This window comes from Cylas formicarius, unplaced genomic scaffold, assembly GCF_029955315.1.
Source record: "Cylas formicarius isolate icCylForm1 unplaced genomic scaffold, icCylForm1.1 PGA_scaffold_6__28_contigs__length_40554024, whole genome shotgun sequence".
Lineage (NCBI taxonomy): Eukaryota > Metazoa > Arthropoda > Insecta > Coleoptera > Brentidae > Cylas > Cylas formicarius.
In genome coordinates, this window is record NW_026844347.1 from 7,103,800 (window position 1) to 7,126,531 (window position 22,732).

The window sequence follows — 22,732 nt, forward strand, 5'->3', positions numbered from 1 at the left end:
GGAAATAATGGTTATTCAATTCAGGAATGAAAGAGTTAGTAATCATAGCAATGATTCCACCAGACCATAAAGCGCACCAAACAGTCAGTTTTTCTGGATGTAACGGTGTTTCGACATACACTTGAGGATTAGCTTCGCTCCAAATGCGGCATTTTTGTTTGTTGACGTAGCCATTCAACCAGAAGTGCTAAACAAAATTCGCTTATGAAAATCGGGAACAACGGCAATCTCGTTTTGGGCCCATTCGACGAATCTACACCTTACTTGATGAACGTTTGGCTTCAATTCTTGCACGAGTTGGATTTTGTAAGCACGTAAACCAAGATCCTTCCGCAAAATCTTCCATAAAGTGGATGGACACAGATCCAATTCCTGTGCTCGATGGCGGATGGACTCATTCGGGTCTTCCTCAATATTACGCTCTACAGCAGCAATAGCTTCTTCTGTACGCACCGTACGGCGTCTCTGGGGATGCGAGTTATCAATAAGAGTAAACGTGGTGCGAAAACGTTCCATGGTTAATCGAATTAACTGCTCTGATGGACGATTTTGTCGACGATAAAATGGACGTATTGCGCGATACGTATTGCAGTATTTGCAAGCGTTGTTCGGGCGTGAGTCTATTCATGATGAATTGCCAAACCAAATTGAGAATAAATCACTTGACAGCTGTTAAATCGGTCGCCATATTGAACAGTAATGCCAACTTAAAGTTCTATACATCGAAAATAATAACCCTATATATAGAGTATTCTAAAAATGAAAGGTGATATTTCCCGCGCCCTATATATATATATATGAAAATTAGAAACTATAAAATCTAAATGAAATTATCGAAGATTTTCTTTTATTCCTAGATTCTGAGTTAGGACTATAGGGAACATTATTTCAGCCACCCTATACATAGTGTTAATTGTATGAGAAACCTAATGAAGAAACATTCCGCGCAATTGCAGAATTAGAGGAATTAGAACCACCATATTTTAAATTTTAGCACCCCTTGTCTCATATAGTAGGATTGACCTATACAAGATTTTTTTCTATTCTGATAAGCGTAGCAAAAACAACTTAACAGTAAAAAAGGAAACCTACAGTGGGTAAAATAATTACTGAAATGGAAATGTATTATTTCATTGCACCCATGGCTAAGAAAAAATTGCGGAAATCATCAAAGGAAATGATTTTTCGTTATGAAAAGCTAAAACATTAATAATTACATACATTGGATTTTTCATCGACTTAATTTCAATGAATTCTTGGAAAAAAACATTATTTTATAAATTATTAAAGATTTCATATCACTGTGCTTTAGAATTTGCATGGAAGCAAGTAAATGCGTTGGTAACATGGCATTAAACACTACCTTTAAAATGAGGAACCGACTTGCAAGAGAAAATAAAGACAATGGTTTGTAAAAAATGAAGTAAACGCAACGAACATGTGATTGAAATAGAAGAAAGAAATTTATAAATGAAGTAGTAACGTAAATTGTAGAATTTTTTGAATAATAATTCTTATAATTGATATATTTTTATATTATTCTTAATTCTATATAACTTTTTATTTACTTGATCTTAGAATAAATATTATCTCAATTATCTGCCCAACTCTATAATTATAATCATGTACTGTCATTGTTATATTTATGCTGCTAATAAACTACCTGTTCCAGCGCCGCAGTCATATTGCGTTCATTCGCCAAAATCGCCTTTCTATTGCGTGCAAATTAGTATGACACCTTTAAGTTGTCCGCCCTGTTTAATGATCCCTGTCATTGAATACGTACATTTATGACTCTCTCGCATTAAGTTAGTAGTTCTTTTTAATAAAGTACTATTTTATTTTGTCTAATTTAGTTGTCTAAAATTCTTGAGAAGATTGTTCCAGTGCTCTTAGTTTTATGTTTTGAACAAGGCAATAAACCGAAAACGCCAACCACATCAGAATTTGATTTTCAGGGCCAACTAACCAAAACCCATCAATTGTTTAATATTATCATTTTGATATAAGTAATATGTATAATATTATATTTCGCTATTTTAGGCCACATAGATTTGGTGAACAACCTATTAGCGAACCACGCGAGGGTTGACGTATTCGATTTGGAGGGTCGCTCGGCGCTCCACCTGGCTGCCGAACACGGTTTCCTCCACGTCTGCGATTCCCTGTTGACCAACAAGGCGTTCATCAATTCGAAATCGCGCAATGGAAGAACGGCGTTGCATTTGGCAGCCATGAACGGTTACGTTCACTTAGTGGAGTTTTTAATAAAAGACCATAACGCCGTAATAGATATCTTGACACTCAAGAAACAAACCCCTCTACATTTGGCAGCCGCTGCGGGTCAAATAGAGGTAACGTCTTTAAAGATAGGAACATACGGTTTTCGCAATGCAAAGTGCTTCCTTTTTTAACCAAAATGGCAACAATAGAATTTCCTTAACCTTTTTCTCACCCGCATTCGTTAATTGGTGATTTCATGGTAAAAAAAATGGGGTATACTTTAAATGTCCCACCTACCGGCATTTACGGAAATACCTAACTTTAGAATAAAGCCAAAAAGAAGTTTTTCAAAGCTACTGTTGAAAATTGCGTTCTCGCTCTTATTCGTAGCCTGTAATCTATTAAAATTAAATACACCTAAATAAGTATTTTAAAAAAATTATAAAATATAAGTAAATGAAATGAAGTTTCTGAAACGGTCATAATCATAGTTACAGTTACTATCTTAGAGCTGAGAAAAATTCAGATCTTTTTAGATCATGTTTACTTAAGAAGTTGGACATTTTTCCCCCGGAGTAACTTTTTATCTGTTGAATTAGAGCCATAAATCCAACATTAGCTGAGATTTTCGTGGATTCTTTACAGCAAAAATATCTAAAGATCAATTTTCGATGACATTTCAACTTGCTTCACTGGTAAAATTTACAATAGAAGAAAAAGTTAGTAATGCAATTAACTCTCCAGGTCTGACCATTAAAATGAAAATAGTTTTCACACGTTTTCATTTTTCATAAATCCTCCACTATTTTTACAACTATTCCAATTTTTTCTTGGCTTCCATAGTATAATACTTAATACCTTAAGTGCGACAGATTTTACAACTGAATTGGATACCATCAAACAAATACCTCGCAACAACAGGTATTTGCCAAAAATCATAGATAGAATTGTAAAGAATAAACGATACTCTAATTGTTTAAAAATGATAATCTTCTATATAATATAAAAATAATATATAATAATATAATATTTTATCATATTTCGAAGACTCCAGTGAGAAAAGAAAAAAGAGGAAATATCATAATTGTTAAAAAAAAACTCACAATACTTTAGGAACATTAATTAAAAATAATTCAATTCTACCAAATAAAATCAAAATATCAGAGAAAATAAAAATTAATTTTCATGATTTTTAAGTAATATCAACCTTGAACACCGTCATTTCAAAGGAACTTTCTCACGTGGACAGAATATTCTTCATTAAACGTCATTTTTGTTTAATTTTAATTCTGTACAACTATTTCGCAGTTGTTTCGGCATCCGGTTTAATTATAATAATCTAATCTTAGGTTTTACTAAGTCCATTCTGTCTATGTACGCAAGTTTCTTTAAAAATCATGAGAATTAACTTTCATTTCAAAGACGGTAATAAATAGGTATAGGTAAATTTAAACAAAATTTGGGTTAGTTCCTTTCCTAGAATTTGAAACTGAAAGAATATACATCTTCCAAGACAATATTTATGTCCATCACATTAACGTTGTTAGGTTTTTGACTTATGACTTAAAAAGAAAGTGTTATCGTTACATTAATTTTTTTTGTCAGATTTTTTTTTTTGGAAAATGCCACCTGGTAGTACAGTAAAAAATCGCCATCGCGTAACTCATAGCAAGAATGATAGTTAGCCTCGGAAAATCCCCTTTTAACAACTTCTAAACTAGACATTAGTAAAAGAAATAAAAGATAGAGGAAACACCATTAAAAAAAATGAATTTTCATCGGCTCTATTTTGGCCAACTCATAAACTCAAAAATAATTGTCAGCAGTTTCTCTTGACCCATTAACTTCTCTTTCTGTAAATTCTAGGACGGTCCGTTGTCTAATATCATTTTCCTTACTGGGCCGCACGGTAAATAAAATGAAAAATAATTTTAAAAATTAAGTTTTCGAAATCCTACTACTGTTGTTGAATAATAATACCTCACGCCATCTTGGTGAACCCATCGGATATTCAGGTCGATGTTTCCTCCAAAGGTATGCAAGCTGCTACTAGAGCTGGGAGCCGACATAGACGCTACCGACGAAGACGGCCAGAAACCCATTCACGCCGCTTGTCAAAACAACTTCTCGGAAGTCGCCAAATTGTTCCTCCAACACCACCCGAGTCTCGTCATGGCAACGACCAAAGACGGAAACACGTGCGCCCACATCGCCGCCGCTCAAGGCAGCGTCACCGTCATCGAAGAACTCATGAAATTCGACAAGCAAGGGGTCATAAGCGCCCGCAACAAAATAACCGACGCGACCCCTTTGCAAATGGCGGCGGAAGGCGGTCACGCTGAAGTCGTGAAAGCTTTGGTGCGCGCTGGAGCTTCCGTGGTCGAAGAAAATAAAGGCGGGTTTACGGCGGTTCATTTGGCAGCCCAACACGGTCACCTGCAGGTGCTGGAAGTGCTCAGGTCGTCAAACAACTTGAGGGTCATCAGTAAAAAGCTGGGTGTCACTCCTCTACATGTGGCCGCTTATTTCGGACAAGCGGACACCGTGAGGGAGTTGTTGACTCACGTCCCCGGCACAGTCAAGTCGGAACAGCCCAACGGGGCCTCTCTGGTGCCGGCATTGGGCAACGAATCTGGCATGACGCCGTTGCATTTAGCGTCGTTTTCGGGGAACGAGAATGTCGTCAGACTGTTGCTGAACTCGGCAGGAGTACAAGTAGACGCAGCTACCCACGAGAACGTAAGTGTGTCGAAGGAAATTCGAATAATAATAATATTAACAATAATAATAATAATACCAATAATAATAATAATAATAATAAAGTGTCCTTATTGAAAATCAAAATATTAAAAAATAAGTAATAATACAAGAGTGGCGACATTGCTAAATTGCTCTCTTCCATGTAACCAGAAGAACAGCACCAACACCATAATTGTCACCAAAATACATGCCCGTATATACATCGTAAATACAAGAAATAGAGGCACATCATAAACTTATACGCTCTTGCTATATACTGGCGGGCCTAATAAACAATAATAACGCTTTTTTGAAGGACTTTATAGCTAAAAGATCTCTGGAAAGTTACCGACGTGTGTCTAGGAAGGCGATATCTTAAACAGTGGCGGGTGTCTCGATTGTGAATATAATTTTCTCTACAAAGTTTATCTAAGAAGTACGATAGGGTAGAATTTAGTAAAAAAACAAAAGTGGCTAACTGAAATCCCGAATCAGAGAGGCACTGTGAAATATGGTCATACTTTCTGAGATTGTAACCAAAACGAATACAAGCATTCTGAAATCGTTGGAGTCTCTCCTTATCTCGATTAAGTATAGCTGGCCAATAGACAATACTGCAATAAGCTACATGGGATAAAACACACACACACACAAAAGAATTATTTTTATACCAATATTGTCCGAGCAAGAGGCGTTAATTTTAATACTAATCAAAGTTTTATTAACTTCCTCAGGGTAAACTTTAGCAAAACGGAATGAATTAGGACCAAATTGTTTATTACTATAATTTTCAGACACAAACCCCGGATCAATGCCACCAATAGCTCCAAAAGAAGCAAAAGCAACATTAAAACTATTAGGTTGGCCTAAATTGTTTTCAAACGTTAAAGTAAGATTTCTGTGTGCTTAAAGTCTCCTCAAAGTACGCCAAAATTTTTTATAATCAGCCTTAATTGCAAATATGACCTTTTCTCGTAATTCTCTATACTCGTTTAAAGCAATATCTGACTTAAGTCGTTTGTATCTTAAACGTGAGCTATTTTTAAGTTTTATTAAGTAAGTAAGTAAGCCAAGGGGCTGAGGGTCTCTTAATTCTAACTGTTTTTGAAGGAGCGTGAATATCAAATAAATAATTCATATTTTTCGTAAAAAAGTCAACTTGTACGTTTATATCATCAAAAGAGTATTAAAGATCCCAGTTAATTGCTCTAAGACAAACAATATAAACAATTCATTATCAAATTGTTTATATCGTTTCATATCGAATGCCAAAAAATCCAAGAAGGTTCGCAAAAGGGTTGGATGACGGTCTTTCTGCAGATTGAGATTACATGAGATATACCCATGGATACAACTTGTAAATATATAGTGATGTGCAACAGAAATACAGTTTCTTTACTGTACTGCCGATATGATTTTTAGTGTGAACTAAATTTTACCGCCAAAACATGAATTCGCAGGATAACTTAAGCTATACCTATGAAGATGTATTTTATTAACAAATTTTACATAATTTTTTAGGATTTTAGGAAACTCTCTTTTCAAAAATACCTATCTACCTATCTCTAAGCCTTGGAATAAAGGTAACAAGTCAATACATGATTTTCTTTTCTATTCCCATTTTGAGCAAGTTTCTGCCTGCCTCTGCCTACTCTTGAACGCCACTCTTACGTCTGTAATATGGGCCTCTCTTGTTAACCTACGTGTAGCGTCGTTTTGTTTCTTGGGAAGTTTAAGTAAATCTCAATAATAATATTTTTGCGGAAGAAATATGAAATTATTTAAAATAAAGCAGCAAATATTTGTTTTGAAATACGCTTCGTCACAGCATAGGATTAGGAAATTGGGGTCCATGTCGCTCCATCAACGGTAATTCTGGGAACATACCGAATGTTACCTCGTCACTTAATAAAATTCTCCTGGAAAACAAAATGTAACCTTCTCGTTGAAGCCGAGCACAGTACACGAAACACGATTCCATATCTCATGGTTTGAACTTGTGCACAAATGTTGGCTTATACGGATAAAATTTGTTTGTTCTAAACACCTTACTGGCAGAAGCTCTTGACCCGTTACATTAAAAACTGTATTCTTTATTCCCTCCAATGAAATGTTTTGATTTTCTTCAGTAAGTCAATTTAGTGACGACGCGACGTTGTGGACAGTAACCTAGCTAATATGTTTACAGACAGCGTTTTTTTGATTCGGTCGTATAATGGTGTATCCAAGTTTTATCTACAGTAATTATTCGGCTTCAAAACTCGGATTTATTGCACCTAAACTGCGCTAACGGAGTGTTGGAATCGTTCATTCGAAAACGTTTTTGGTTTAACGTGAGTAAACGGGCACCCAACGCGCGGACAGCTTTCTCATGCCTAAATCTTTATTTAAATTGTAACAAGCACTTTCTTTGGATATTTTAATAAACTCGGCTATTTCTCTCAGTTTAATTCAATGGTCGTTTAACATCATTTGATAAACTTTAGCAAAATTTTCATCGATAGTAAACAGTTTTTGTACCTCCTGAACGTTCATCATCTCCTAAGCTCTTACGGTCACGTTTAAATTCAGCTGCTCAAAATTTCACTGTTGTAAATGACAGTGCAGAGTCCCCATGCACAGAATCCAACTCAACTATAATTTCGGTATGTGTATTGCCTTTCAAAAACAAAAATTTTATAACAGCTCTATACCATTTTCACGAAAACACTCAAACTACTCTCAACTAAAAACCAAAATGGCTGAAAGTTCGGTAGGTATTTATCAAGAAGTGCACAACTACGGCCACTAACTTTTAATAACTACTGCCGCCATCTTCAGGGTGAACTCGGAAACTCTTCAAGTGACCCTTGTATATCTAAGGTATTCATTACGAAAATGGTAGTAGAGTTTATTAAGTATAAGGAGTAAGCGTATTTTTGAAAAAAAGTTGTAATAGGAGATTCAATTAAATGTCGTTTTTAACTAATAAGATCTAGTGGCGTTGAACATCCAAGATGACAGTTCGTCAATTAAAAAGGTTTCAGTTTAGATGTAGCTTCTTTACCGCACCTTTTTCTTTAAAAATGTTCTAGGAAAAGGAGTTAAGTATGTGGATATTGCTTTTTAGAACGTTGACGTTCCTCCAATCATCCTGTTGGCTTCTTCAGAGCTTAACTGAAACTGGTACTGTTAAAAAAAGGCAAAACTGGTAAAACGGTACAAAATTTTTTAAAAACTACCACCCGAAAAAAATTTAAATTGCTATGCAAACTTATTACGCTAGTTTGTTGTGTTAACCTATTGAAAAGCTGTGCAGCCTTCATCTGCCGTTGCTGCTTGTCGTATTCAATAGTTGAAAATATGCAAATAACTCCTGCAGGGGTACAATCCTATCCACTTGGCGTGTTATGGAGGGCACGTGACAGTCGTCGGTCTTTTGCTAAGTAGATCGGCCGAGCTCTTGGAAAGCAAAGACAAGCATGGTAAAACGGGTCTTCATATAGCAGCGACGCACGGCCACTACCAAATGGTCGAAGTGCTGTTGGGTAAGCGAGTGTCTCTTAAGTTTACACGAGTACTGAGAGTGAGGACGTCGTTATTTTGCAGGTCAGGGCGCGGAAATCAACGCCCCCGACAAAAACGGCTGGACACCGCTGCACTGCGCGTCAAGAGCGGGATGTTTCGAAGTGGTAAAATTACTGGTCGAATCGGGGGCCTCTCCTAAATCGGAAACTAACCTGGGAGCGGTTCCCATTTGGTTTGCCGCGTCGGAAGGACATTATGGAGTACTCGAATACCTTATGACTAAGGAACACGACACCTACACTCTAATGGAAGATAGAAGGTTTGTATTAATAACAGGTAATATGAAACTGGTGCGGAAGATAGGGAAACACATTTATACCCACCATCCATGGGGGAAGCTGTAAAAATGGTGATTCACGGAGGATAGACAAATTGCTGCCGCTGTGCTGCCAACGTGATTAGAGTGTGGGAAAACTTTAGCGCAAAATGGACCGTTAACGCAATATATGTATAAAAATAAGTAACATTTTCGTCATTTGTATGAGTATGAGAAGATATTGTTTAGATTTATTTATTTCAATAATTGAATAACACAGTTTCAACTAGCGTTGTGTAATTGAACTGTCAATTTTTTTTTGTGTCAATTGATCAGTCAATTGACCGAATTTTTTTTGAAAATACAATGAAATGTATACTTATTTATTTATATTTAGTGCGTTACGTCGCCGTTGCGTCGTTCTGAGAACTAAATGGAGTTGATATTTTTATTGGGACTCCCCGAATCGCCAAGTATCCTATTCGGCTATACCCTTGAGAGTGTTAGAGGCAAATTCGATATAACAGAAGCATAATAATTTATTATAAAATACATATTATTATAGCAGAATGGTAAATAGATAACACTCTATAATTGCAAGATATTATTTAAAACATTTTGATCGAATTTGACTAGTCAATTAAAAAATAGTAAATTGACGGTCAATTGACCAGCCCCAACACGGGTGTTAATGAGTTATTTACTATTTAATAGTTAAAATTTCGGTATAGGTGATTATATACAAAATATGTCAGGTAATTCAAAAATGCCATAATATCCAGGGTGTTTCTGTTTAAATTAAGAAAGGTGTCACTTGTTCAGGAAAATCGAAATACACACGCAGAGTGTCGCGAAGCCATGCTTTCCCCTAACAATAAATGGATTTTTATTAATATTTCCGAAATGGGTGGGGAGAAAATTCTGAAATTTTAGGGTTTTAGTCATTTTGGCATGCTGAATCTGAATCTATAATTATAAGTGTAAAATTTTTGCCAGGGGCGTAACTTTTGAGTAGTAGATGTAACAAAAACTGCAATAAATTTATCAAAATAAATAAGAATTAAAAGTTCAGATTTCCACGAAATTATATATTTTTACATGAAAATTGCTTCGACAACACCGTGTCTTTATCAAATCAGAAAACTTTTAGTTCTTATTTATTTTGATAAATGGATTTTCATCAGTTCAATGCAATAAATTGTCTGTTTTTTAAACGTTTTTCTTATTAACTCAGAAAAGTTGTGTTCTGTTACGAGTTACGAGATATCGCTACTATGGATTTAAGGATAAACGGGAAAATGGATTTCAAAAATACGTTATTTAGCATGCCCATCTTATTTATCTTTTTTGTTATTTGTTAATTTTCATTTAACGACTCACTAGCCGTACATTTTTTTGGAAAATAAAATGACATTAACCAGTAAGATTAGTTCATAATTTCGGATTGAATGGCTAACAACGAAAAATCACTAATTTACATTAAGTTCGCAAATAAATTTCCATTACTTTAAATACATAACCGCGATCTTATTCGAATATTTTCAGATGTACAGATACCTATTATTACATCACAGATAATATTCCAGTAAGTTAAGTTAGTCGAGGGAGCTGGCCAATTTACTGGACCAGATCGACCTATCCATTGGTAGGTAAAATTTCCAACCCTTGAAAAAGTGATTGCAGTTTTTGTAGTCACTATCTCTGAAAAGTTACGCCCTTATTAAAATTTTTTTTAATAATTTTAATTTTTTCATTTTAATTCAAACGTATGTTAGGAGGCGTATATTTTTATATAGAAAACTAGGCCTTATTTTAGACATAGTTTATAGTTTGGCCCACTAATTGCGAGACACCCCAGCATAAGAAAATACCCAGTACACTTTTAGGTTTGTCTACAATTTAATGGTTTGTTCGAAAAATCACAACAACCGGCCGATAGAGGAATTCGTGTTGGTATCGCCGGCTCCGGTCGACACGGCTGCCAAACTGTCAAATATTTTGATTGTGCTGTCGAACAAAGAGAAAGAGAGGGCGAAGGATTTGATTGCGGCGGGCAAATTTTGCGAGGCTATGGCCACCGAGCTTCTCGCTTTGGCTGCGGGGGCGGACTCTGCGGGGAAAATACTAACCGCCACCGATAGAAGAAGCGTGGAATTTCTCGACGTCCTCATCGAGAACGAGCAAAAGGAAGTCATAGCTCATACGGTGGTGCAGCGATATCTCCAGGTAATTACAATTCATAGTTATCCTAAATTTCATTTGGGTTAGTCTTACTCCAATAATTGCTTTATTTTATTTATGCCGAATTGTTCAAGGATAAAATTTTGTTTGAATAATCGCAGAGTTATAATTATTTCACGGTTTAAACGGTTTTTGTATGTTGAATGCAAGAAAACGACATGGATTGCGCACAACCAGTTCAGGTTCGGTGTTCAGATAGAGAGGTTAGTGCTCTTAATTCTCTCTCTCCCACTAACACGTGTTCCTATTTTACGGGTGAGTTATATTAACTAACTAATCAGCATACAAATTACAATCCATTAAAGAGAATTGTCCAAATGGACGTCTTTGGTGAGGATATCACCCCCCAACAAATTAAAATAATTATAGGAGATGGCTCTCAAATTAATGAACTAGTTGAAAAGGAAATTATTTTGTATGAAAACGAAGATAGTCTATATTGAATCCGCGGAGAAATCTGATCGTAATATAGGTAGATTTAACAATCTTAAAATAGCAAGAGAAATTTTTAACCTTCATCTCAAGGACTTTAAAAAAATTCACACCAAAGGTAAAAACCGTATAGCGATAGAGTTTTTTAGATATGAAGCAGCCAACAATCTCCTAAAAAACCAACATATTTTAGACAAAGGTTTTAAGGTCTTCATTCCATTTAATTTTGTCACAAGTAAAGGTGTTGTAAGGAACGTAGATATAGATGAAGATATCGAAAAAAATTTTGAAAATATATGCAAATCTTCAGCAAAGATAATTCAAGCCAAAAGACTTAATCGTAAAATAATTGTAGATAACAAGATAACAAATTGCAAAGGAAGGGAAAAATGTTTTAATTGCGCAGACAATCCACATCAAGAAACCGACAGCTCAGACTTCCCCACTCAATACTCGTGTACCCAGAAATGTCATTTTTGCAGAAATGAACACAGAACTACTTTGAAAAGCTGCCCCGAATTCAAACGACATCAAAACATTAAACGGATTATGACGTACGAAAACTTAACCTTCTATGATGCCAACAAACTATGCGCTAAAACCTACAATAATAATAATGAAGTATTTTCATACCAACCAAACGAATTCCCTTCTTTAAGAAATAATACGGTTAACAAGAATGAGAATTACCCATACAGGAACACTATATCCCCTTCCCAAAGACGGCTAGCAGACTTCACCAACAAAACTAAGAGAACCTACCAACAAACGGTCTCAGGGGAACCCAACAAAAAAAGACTGATCCACAAAAGCTATGACAGACAGTCCCATGACGACAATATTTACTTTCCTAATTCTAGACCGGAAAGAACACACGCTACAAATTCCCCTATATTTGACGACCCAATCTACAATCAACATTCCAGAACTACCAAAGAAATTAATGCCTCAAGTAAAGACATCAAGACACCCCTCTGAACTTACCCTCGACCAGTACATCTAATTTAAAACGATATGATGATAACGCTACTTATAGATCTATTAAGGAACTAGTCCTAAATTTACCAGAAGAAAAACAGCATGAAATTAAAAACTTTATCCTTAACTATATGAACCTAAGTAATTATACGGATCTTGACGACCCTTGTTTTAATTAAATTTTAATATAACTAAATAAAATTCAATTCAAAAAAAAATACTTCAGTGGAACCTAAGAAGTATCAATTCAAACAGAACGGAACTAATCTCATTAATCAGTTGCCCTATAAATGAGATACCCGATCTTGATATCTACAATTCTTTTATAAATTCTTTTATAAAAAGATTACAGATATCATAATTTCCTTTTTAAACTTTAATAAAATTAAACTGTAACGTTATATCTATCATTAATATTTTCAGAATCCATTATCTCCAACAAATCCAACCTCTATGCCCTCTTCCCCCCATATGTTTGTATTACTAACAGATACCTCCCTTACCGAGTAATTTACTCTTTATTGAGCAAAGTAAATAATATAAAACATCTAAGGGTAAAAGTAGATAGGAGTTCCCAGGAACTCTGCTCGTCAAGCTGAGGACTCCCCTAATGAGCTGGCAGACTGCCTAGTTGCAAAGCCAAAATATTGACAAGAAGAAAAAGAAGAAGAAGAAGATTGCGCACAATGGTCCGGAATGTGGGAATAAAGGAAAAAACCCCTTATGTTGAAAAATGATCAACGTATCAAGTCGGGACCGGTATTATTTATACGAGATTTTTCTTAAAATATATTAGACTAAGTTTAAATAAATGGGCTTCCATCTTAATCTTGGAGACAAAGTTGGTTGGATCAACCATAAGAAATGTTGAGTTTTAAGATAATTCAACATATTATAACTGTGTTGTCTACACCGTCATACTATTATGAACTAAATCCTATAGAACTTATAAGGGCATATACGAAAAGATTTGAGCTATTTGATCAAGCTGTTGTGAGAAGTAAGATCAAACAAACTAGTGAAAATCAGTTCAGTATTAATTGATTCCTTTTATGTCAGTTGTTGGTAAAACGAAGTTGCTGACGTATTGCTTTATCGGAGCTTAACAGGTTTGCATTTTACTCTGCACCTGGCTTGAAGGGGGCGGATGTACAGGAGGGACATGATTGTCTCGGATTACCGATTCCCACATTGGAACCTAAGTCACGTTTAAGATTGGTTGTTTAGAGATTTCTATTGTTTCTCAGATTTTTCTTTGTTAGAACAATTGATTAATAATATTTGATAATGAACCTGCAAAAATTCATAAAATATCCAAACTTCCGAAATCTAATATTCCAAAGCCTGAGCGCATAACTCTAAAACTCTAAAATATAATCCCGATATGCTAACTTTGAAAACAGATACTGATGAACACAATTGACTAACAAAAAAATATTCATGATATTCTTACAGACGGATCCTATAGTCACCTTAAAAAAGATGTTAAGTTAACGCAACCTTAATTCTGCTAATAAAACTTGCTCCCTATTAGAATCCCGGAAAAAATCACCCCACGCGACTCTAAATTCGGTATCGCCGACGTCATATCATAGATCGCTAAGCTATAGCGGCACTGGGCTGGTCATGGTGTCAATTGGATGTAGAGCGCTCATGACAGGAGACAGTGGGGAGGCCTACATCCAGCAATGATGATGACTAACTTTTATTCTGTTACAATAAACCCAAACCCGGGTGACACTGCCTGCGCTAGATAAAAAGAACGATTAATTATTCGTTGATGAAATAGATTTAAAAACCCCAATATAATTAAACTCTTCCTTTTCAACACTGACCCTTTGGTTTCAGGAACTTTGGAGGGGAGCCCTCAACTGGACGGCCTGGCGGATCTTACTCCTTTTCGTTCTGTTTATCATTTGTCCCCCAGTGTGGATCGCGTTCACCCTGCCATTAGGACACAAATACTACAAAGTGCCTATTATAAAGTTTATGTCGTATCTAACTTCGCATATCTACCTTATGATTTTACTATTATTTGTCGGTATCACACCCCCCAACCCAAGCATATACAGAACTAGCATGTTCCCCCAGTGGTACGAGTGGATTTTGCTGATATGGCTGAGTGGTCTTTTGCTATTCGAACTCACGAATCCCAGCGACAAGTCGGGATTGGGTTGGATCAAAATTTCGGTACTTTTGTTTAGCATATTTGGCGTTGGGGTTCACATGCTCGGATTCGCCAGAATAGTTGCGCAGCCATATTGGCCGACGTTGATGTACTGCCGGAACCAATTGTTTGCTTTGAGTTTTCTATTAGCGTGCGTGCAGATACTGGACTTTCTGTCGTTTCACCATTTGTTCGGTCCGTGGGCCATTATCATCGGAAACTTGATGAAAGACCTAGCGAGGTTCCTCGCCGTGTTGGCGATATTCGTGTTCGGGTTCTCGATGATGTTCGTGGCATTGAACCAGCCGTTTGAAAATAACCCACCGAGGAGCAAATCGAAGCAAGTTTTGTTTGTTGATGGTAAGTCCTTTCTAGAGAGATTTTTCCCGTAGTAAGTAGGGCGTTCTGGGTCATGTAAGCTGTAGTTATCTCGCCTATTCTTTTTCTACCGCTTCAAACATGTTAATTTGATCGATTTAATATACTGAGGAGCGCGCCGAACCCAATTTCACTTCACCTCGCATTAAAGTTATATCAAGCTTAAAATTTTAAACACGAGATTCTCTCCAAATAATGTAAGAAAATAAGACTTTTTAGAAGAAGTAAGCTATAAAGTTTTGAAATGTTAGTACTCAACTCGCATGGATTTTGAATATCTCCACAGATTTGAGAATTTCTATTCAACATTATAACGTTCAACCGGAAGTAGTATCAAGACTCTAAATATTTAAAAAAGCAAACAAACGTGTTTAAAGCTGTAAAAAAAGATAAGAGATATCTACATCTGGTATCACCCTGTACATAATTATTTTCGTTTCCCTCAAAAAGAGGTTAACCACAAAAACGTGCTTTTACCAAGAAATCAGGTTGCATTTGTTTTTTATTTTCTCAAATATTTTTTGAGTTTGCGCTAACCAATGGCAAGAATTTCAAGAAAAAAAGTTTTGTCCTTGATTTTCCTTTCTATAAATAATAGATAAATGATCATACGTTTTTTTCAAACTCCGCCTGGCGCGTTGTATTGGAAAAAATATTCAAAATGTTTTTTAATAAGATTCATCAAATGGTTACTCCATTTTTTTCTAATTTGCAAAATGGTGTTTTTTATAAATAAGTATGAATACTAGTTTTTACTGCTGTGAACAGGGTGTTTTAAGATTCAAGACAAAGATTTGAATGTTATTTTTATAAGTCAAAAAGCGTCTGTTTAATTTCTTATTAATCACTCACTCGGATGTTTTGAAGGTTTAGTAATTTCGTTAAATCGAAACTTTTCTTTGTTTGTACGGATATAACAGATTTAACTAATAATTTGCGGATTCTTATGTATTACGGATTTACAAATTGATGTAATAAAAGTGTCTTACCAAGATTCCGGAAAAATATCACTGGTAGGAGAGGGAAGAAAGAATTTTCGTAAGTTTTCCTTATCCCTATGGGCCGTTTAGATTCGTTGGTTCAATTGGCAAACTAAACTAATTTCAAAGAACTCACTTTTCTAATAAAAAATAAAATAGCTTTCGGACAATTTTTTAAAAAGTGCTTGTCTTTACCTATGACCAGTTTTAGTAATAATTTAGGTGATCCAACACAATCCTTTATCAGTTTTGTCAAAATATACAGAATACGCTATGTGCAAATTATTTTTAATGATTAACGTTGCTAAAATATATTTTGTGCCATCCTATAGGTCAATAATTAAAAAATTATATTCTACTAAAATATGAAAAATTAGTATGCTTTCAAAATCGTCTCAAAATGAAGTGCGATAATAACCTATATATAAATATTTTGGTTCAAAAATAAGGTTTTTACTTATAATGAGCAATTGTTAAAATTATTGTTTTTTTTTTCAATTTCAGTTCTGTAGCATAATTACAAAACATTCTGCTTTGTTATTGAGTTTTTTATATGGCTGTATTTACTGATATCTCCAGATATAAAACTTGATGTGATATAAATATCTCTAAGATTCCAGAAAAATATCATTGTCAAGAGAAAGAACAGAGCAAATCGCTGAAACACTATCCAGACTGGGATTTTGCAGTTATTGACAACCACAATAGTCGACTTTACATTTCTGTAATTTTTTGTTTTATCGTTATGCAAAACAAATAGGGAGGTAATTTAGACTGTTATAATCACTACTAGCTAAGTGGTGTGACGCATAGTTGCGTTTCTTGGTGAAATCACGTATCCACTCATCTATCAAATTTTCATTGAATTTTTTCTTTAAGTTAATGAAAACCATCAATGCGGTGTTGTTTGCAGTGTCTTTACTACTTTTGATACGCTAAAAAAAGTGCATGTCGTATTTTTAAAATAAATTTAGAAATTGCGTCATTAAACGAAGATACAGAGTGGATTACGCCACATTCCGCTGCGAACGAGCGAAAGGCCGGAGTAAGAAAAAAACGCCCCCCTCTAGAAATTGATACACCCGAAGGGAGTAAGTCTCGCAGTTTTGTGTGAGGCTTTATATATATGATATTTGAGGCCAAGAATATTTGAGAGATTTAGGGGAGTTCCCTCTCCTAGTCGCTTACAGTGTTGCCAGTATTCGAAGGTGTCATCAACCCTCATAACGAGTCACACTAGAATGTGAGAACACCCTGTAAAGTATAAACGGTTTGAGGTGGCGATTTCAATTCACCCGGTATATAGCTGGTGCCTTAAACTGCGTCGAAGCAAGTTATTTACGGTGTTCTCAAATTGTGGTTGGTTATTGAAAGGTGAATTATCTTGATAATGAAGATTTGTGACCTTCGATTTCTCATTTTACGAAAGACAAGTTCTTATATACCTCCTGAATCATAGTTACTTTCAAATTTCAAGGATTCATACAATTCATAGACATCTGTCCTAAGCTTGTCAAATGCCTTAGTTCCGTCTGAGTATTTAAAGCATTTATCGTAATAGAATTTCTCCATTTTTCAAAGAAATTTCTGCAGGCTGTGGAAGTTGTACACATCTTCTCGGTCGTTTGTTGACTCTACCTAGCTGACGTTTTGCCAAACATGGCAGACAGGAAGAAACCTTTGTCGTGTTTACATTATTTGGGGGTTTGATTATTTGGTTAGTATGTGTTGCGTCGTGACAATGGTCGCATTCAGCGGACGTAGCAAAGTGCTCCCGATACGTGGCGGTAGCGATTGGGAACGTGTCAAGTCATTTGCCGTTTGTGTGTTAATTAAGTGGAAACGTCTTTGTACCTACTAACGAAACCAAACGAAATGACAGAGCACAATTTGGTCAGGGTGGTAGGTGTCCAATACCAAAAAATCAGAAGTATTACGAAAAGTGTAAGGAGCTATGAAGGGAACTTATTCCTAGAATATTTTCGAGGCCTATGTTTGTAAACTTATTATAAGAAGTTTATTTTAAAATTTACCACCACATCTAGCACGTTTCGGAGCAGCGAGATATTTGCTATGTTTACACCGAGAAGTAGATATTGCAGATGAGGGTGGAAATGAGGAAAGGAACCAAATAGCAAATATGCTTTTAAATTGTCGCTTTTTGTTTTTGTAACTCACATAATAAGTGCAAAATTTGATTTCTTTCCTCCTGGATTTTCTTGCTTCTTTCAATGGTGTTTCGTAAGAGGTTAATTTCTTGTACTCAAGCTTCCTCGATATTTGTCACCCTTCTTCGTAGATAAAACATTCCACGCTTTGACTCCCTAGTCTTGGTACTTCTAAAATGAAAACATGTTATAAGCATTTAACTTGAAACTTAACCTACACGGTGCATACTGAAAAAATTGTTTTTGTATATTTTATAAATACTAACAATAATATAAATAATAAAAATTAAAATGTATTTATGATGCAGGAATTTCATACTCGCCATCACTATCCAATACACCTTGATCAAATTCACCTCTTTCAAGACCAAATTCTGCCATTACCGATCGCTTCGTTACCACTACCTAGCACAAAATAAACTAGCTACTAAAAATGGCGTCCGCCCCACAACATGTTGGCTTTATAAGTTCAAGTGTCCAACACTCTGAATGCAACCAATGTTCAGAACCGCTGATGTAGGTATTTGTTGAAATCTCACTCATCTCTGGTATTCTTTTAGTTCTTTAGTCTATTTCCCCGATGCCACAGCTGCACAGTGTGTTGCACACCTGCTGTCTCTAGAGGAATTTTATCCTTTACCGTTCGTAGATGTTGGGAAGTTTTCGGACAAGCAGAGAATTTTAGTTTTGGTTATTTTATCAAATAATTTAAATATAATCATTTTTATATTGTGATACTTATTTATATCAAAAATTCTGAAAACCAAAACATCAAAACTTCTCAAAATTCTCTGCTTGTCCTAAAATCTCCAAAAATTAGAAGATGTCAAATGTAATCAATAAGATTAGAGCTATCGAATTTGATTTACCGCCTTTTTCACAAATCGCCATATCTCTGAGCAACTAATCAAAATTTGACAACACCGCTAAAAAATATTCAATGCCCCCCGTTTAAACTGACTCACAATGTCGTCGCTATTGAAAACACCCTGTAGATATAACAACAGAACAAGGGCTTGAATTTAAAGTATCATCGACGTAACCTTCGGAAGCGAATAAATTATTCTTGGCCACTAAATGTTGCCTTAGAAAAATGTGTTTAGCGGTTTGTGCTGGCCATGAAAGTGTTGTCGTCTATAGACCTTTATAACCTGTGTTTTTTGTCTGTTTACATTGTCTTTTCTGTGTGGATTTGGCGTTAATATGTGTCTGCATTGTCTTCGCTATTCTTGGACGTCCGACCGCGTTTTGTCTTCGTTTGTAAATGTCCCACTATTATTTAGACTAAGTATAGAGTGTTTCTGCAAATGAAGCAACGACGCGACATATAGTATTTACAAAAAATTTTAAAGCATGTTGCATGTTAGGAAAACTTAGGACAAGAGTAGTTTAAAATATTATTATATGTACAGGGTGTGTTTTCGCAAACCAAATAAGAACTTACTCATTTTAAATAAAACAAACTGTATTTTAGTGGTCTGTATTGTTATTTAAAAAACAAATAAATACAAGGTGATCGAAAACTATCATTTAAAATTTAAATAAAAAATTCCTAAGAATTTTTTATAAGTTTATCTTAATTAGTAGTTTAAAAAAATGGTAACTTTCCATTGTGAAAACATAATAGAAAGGTTTGGCTTGCTGTGAGTTTGGAAATCAATGTTTTATACCCCTTCACTAATCTCCATTAATCATTTTTATTTTTACTTTATTTTATTGTAAAAAAAATATCGCATGCCTTTACAACGGTTAAAAAAAAGCGATATTACTAATATTCAATAAAACCAATTAAAAGGATAGTTTATTATTTTCAAAATTTAAAAAAATATATACAGTTTCAAATAAAAAAAGAAAATGTAAATCTGTCGGAAAAAAATTGAAAAATAATTGAGTTGGATTCTGTAAAACAGTTCTATTTTGTACCAATATTTATCAGTTACCAGTACCAATCTTTGTCAATTATCTATCTAGATTTTAAAAATAATTTATTAATAAACTTTATAAAGACCACAAGCTTCCAAGGAAACTTGATTTTCAAGTCCATGCTTAAAATGCATATCTGCATTAGTGTAATTCACTATTATTGAATTAAAAATCTTATTATTGAACAAATAAAATTAAATATTTTTGATTAAATTAATGGTACTGGTAATGTATTCGAACTATCTATAATATAAAAACCTTTCCCATCGGATATTGAAACTATGAATAATAAAATCAAAGAAGCCTTAAAAGTTACACAAGAACAGTATTGTGTTAAGGCTGGCATGACAGAAGAAAAACTAGGTGAAAAAACTCTACAGCTAATAAAAGAAAGAAAAATTAAGGAGACTCAGTTGAACTTAGACGCATTACTAGAGAAATCTCGAAAGCAATACATGAAGATCAAAGTGGTAATTGTAATAGCTTTTAAGATTAAAAAAACATTGTTTCTCCACTAAATAGTTAGCTTTTAAAACGTTTATATCACAGCCTATTTTTTTTTATTTTAAATAATATTTATTTTGAAACACCCTGTATATAACGTTTTCCTTTAAAAAATAAGTGAATAAATTACTAATAGTAAATGCAACTAATTAAAACCAATTAAGAAGATAATTTATTATTCGCAACATTCAGAGAAATAGCATAAAAATGAGATTTTTAATATAATAATAACTGCCTAACTTTAAAACTTTAAAAATTTTCTGTTGTTCGTTTAAAATTGTTTTGTTTAGTTTTTTGTCCGTGTAATCTATCCATTTTTAATAAAATATTCTTAGAAACTAAACAAATTTAAAGAATTTTTGCTGAATTTTAGTTGAAAAATTGAAGTTTTTTCTTCAACCTTGAGGCACACCTAATTAGACAATGATTCGTCAGACATTCGTGCAGACCATGTATCTAATTTATCTTATAATTTGCCACTTCTTAGTTCAAGAGCAAAATTAACAAAGGATTAGAATTTTATCCAAAATTATACTGACGCCACTCCTGAAACAATAAGCGAAACACCCTATAATATTATCTTTGTCGTTTGAACAGATTATTTATTTAAGATGGACATGCTTTAACATTTTTTGACGAAAACTATTTTGCTTGACTGAAAAGCATCCCGCTGTTATAGTCTGGTACCGAAACAATTCCTTGTGTTCGGGGGTATAAATTTGCATTCTCATTTTTGAATCAATATCTTCAAGACATGAATTCTTTCAAAAAAAAAAGATATGGAAAAAGGTTGAATTCACAGAAAAATGTTTTATTTGACTATATTTTATTCTATTTTCCAAATTGTTCCAAGTTAAAAAGTTCACTACTTAGTACTACAGTAAATTGAAAATATTGTTCTCCAAAATTGGTTCTGTTAAGTTTTCCCAAGAGCACAAAAATGTCATTAATACATTCAGGTTCGATATTTCGATGTATTCAAAGTGTGACTAAGTTAATATCTAAATTAGAAAAACCTTATGTTAAGATCTGTCGAGGCAAATATTGATAACATCATAGTGATGACCATTTCAGTGATTGATACAATATACCGAAGTCTCAATGGCAAATACAAATTAATACACAATATACATTGCATTGCATTTAAAATATTAAAGTTAGCTGTCGTGGGTCTTATAAGATATCCAGTATACTGAAAATTGAGCGCATTTAAAATTTTAGTTTTTACTTGAATTTTTTGTGGTAAAATTTACAACTTACTTACTAAATTACTTATGGAGATATATTTGTCTATTTGTATATATATATATATATATATATATATATATATATATATATATATATATATATATATATATATATATATATATATATATATATATATATATATATTCAAACGTATTGATTCACGGATGGAAAAATGTGATGACACTATATTCCGGGATATCATCCGTTCGCTCGTTGAACTCCGACTGGAATCCTGCATCTCGTCGAACACTTCGAAGTGTTTTCGGAGCGCGAGCATTGAAGATGCCAAGTGAGATTTTGGCGAAACGTCTGCAGGATTCCAGTCGGATGCAGGATTTGCAGGATTCCAGTCGGAGTTCAACGAACGAACGGATGATATCCCGGAATATAGTGTCATCATTATATATATATATATATATATATATATATATATATATATATATATATATATATATATATATATATATATATATATATATATATATATATATATATATTCTCACGTATTGATTCACGGATGGAAAAATGTGATGACACTATATTCCGGGATATCATCCGTTCGCTCGTTGAACTCCGACTGGAATCCTGCATCCGACTGGAATCCTGCAAATCCTGCATCCGACTGGAATCCTGCAGACGTTTCGCCAAAATCTCACTTGGCATCTTCAATGCTCGCGCTCCGAAAACACTTCGAACACTCGATGCCAAGTGAGATTTTGGCGAAACGTCTGCAGGATTCCAGTCGGATGCAGGATTTGCAGGATTCCAGTCGGAGTTCAACGAGCGAACGGATGATATCCCGGAATATAGTGTCATCATATATATATATATATATATATATATATATATATATATATATATATATATATATATATATATATATATATATATATATATATATATATATATATATATATATATATATATA

At 34.3% G+C, this 22,732-nt stretch overlaps 1 protein-coding gene across 6 annotated transcripts in view; it reads left to right on the top strand.

Moving 5' to 3' along the window:
- Window positions 1–22,732, top strand: part of LOC132703039 (serine/threonine-protein phosphatase 6 regulatory ankyrin repeat subunit A) — a 74,983-nt gene that overhangs the window by 35,745 nt on the left and 16,506 nt on the right. For 4 of the 6 annotated variants that reach the window (XM_060672067.1, XM_060672069.1, XM_060672066.1 and 1 more), the window contains exons 13-18: window positions 2,044–2,354; window positions 4,258–4,962; window positions 8,324–8,489; window positions 8,551–8,788; window positions 10,672–11,011; window positions 14,285–14,963. In XM_060672067.1, coding sequence (XP_060528050.1) covers window positions 2,044–2,354; window positions 4,258–4,962; window positions 8,324–8,489; window positions 8,551–8,788; window positions 10,672–11,011; window positions 14,285–14,963 — 2,439 coding nt within the window. Of the gene's footprint in view, window positions 1–2,043; window positions 2,355–4,257; window positions 4,963–8,323; window positions 8,490–8,550; window positions 8,789–10,671; window positions 11,012–14,284; window positions 14,964–16,935; window positions 17,053–22,732 lie in introns of all 6 variants that reach the window. The other 2 variants (XM_060672063.1, XM_060672064.1) reach the window with 1 other exon arrangement.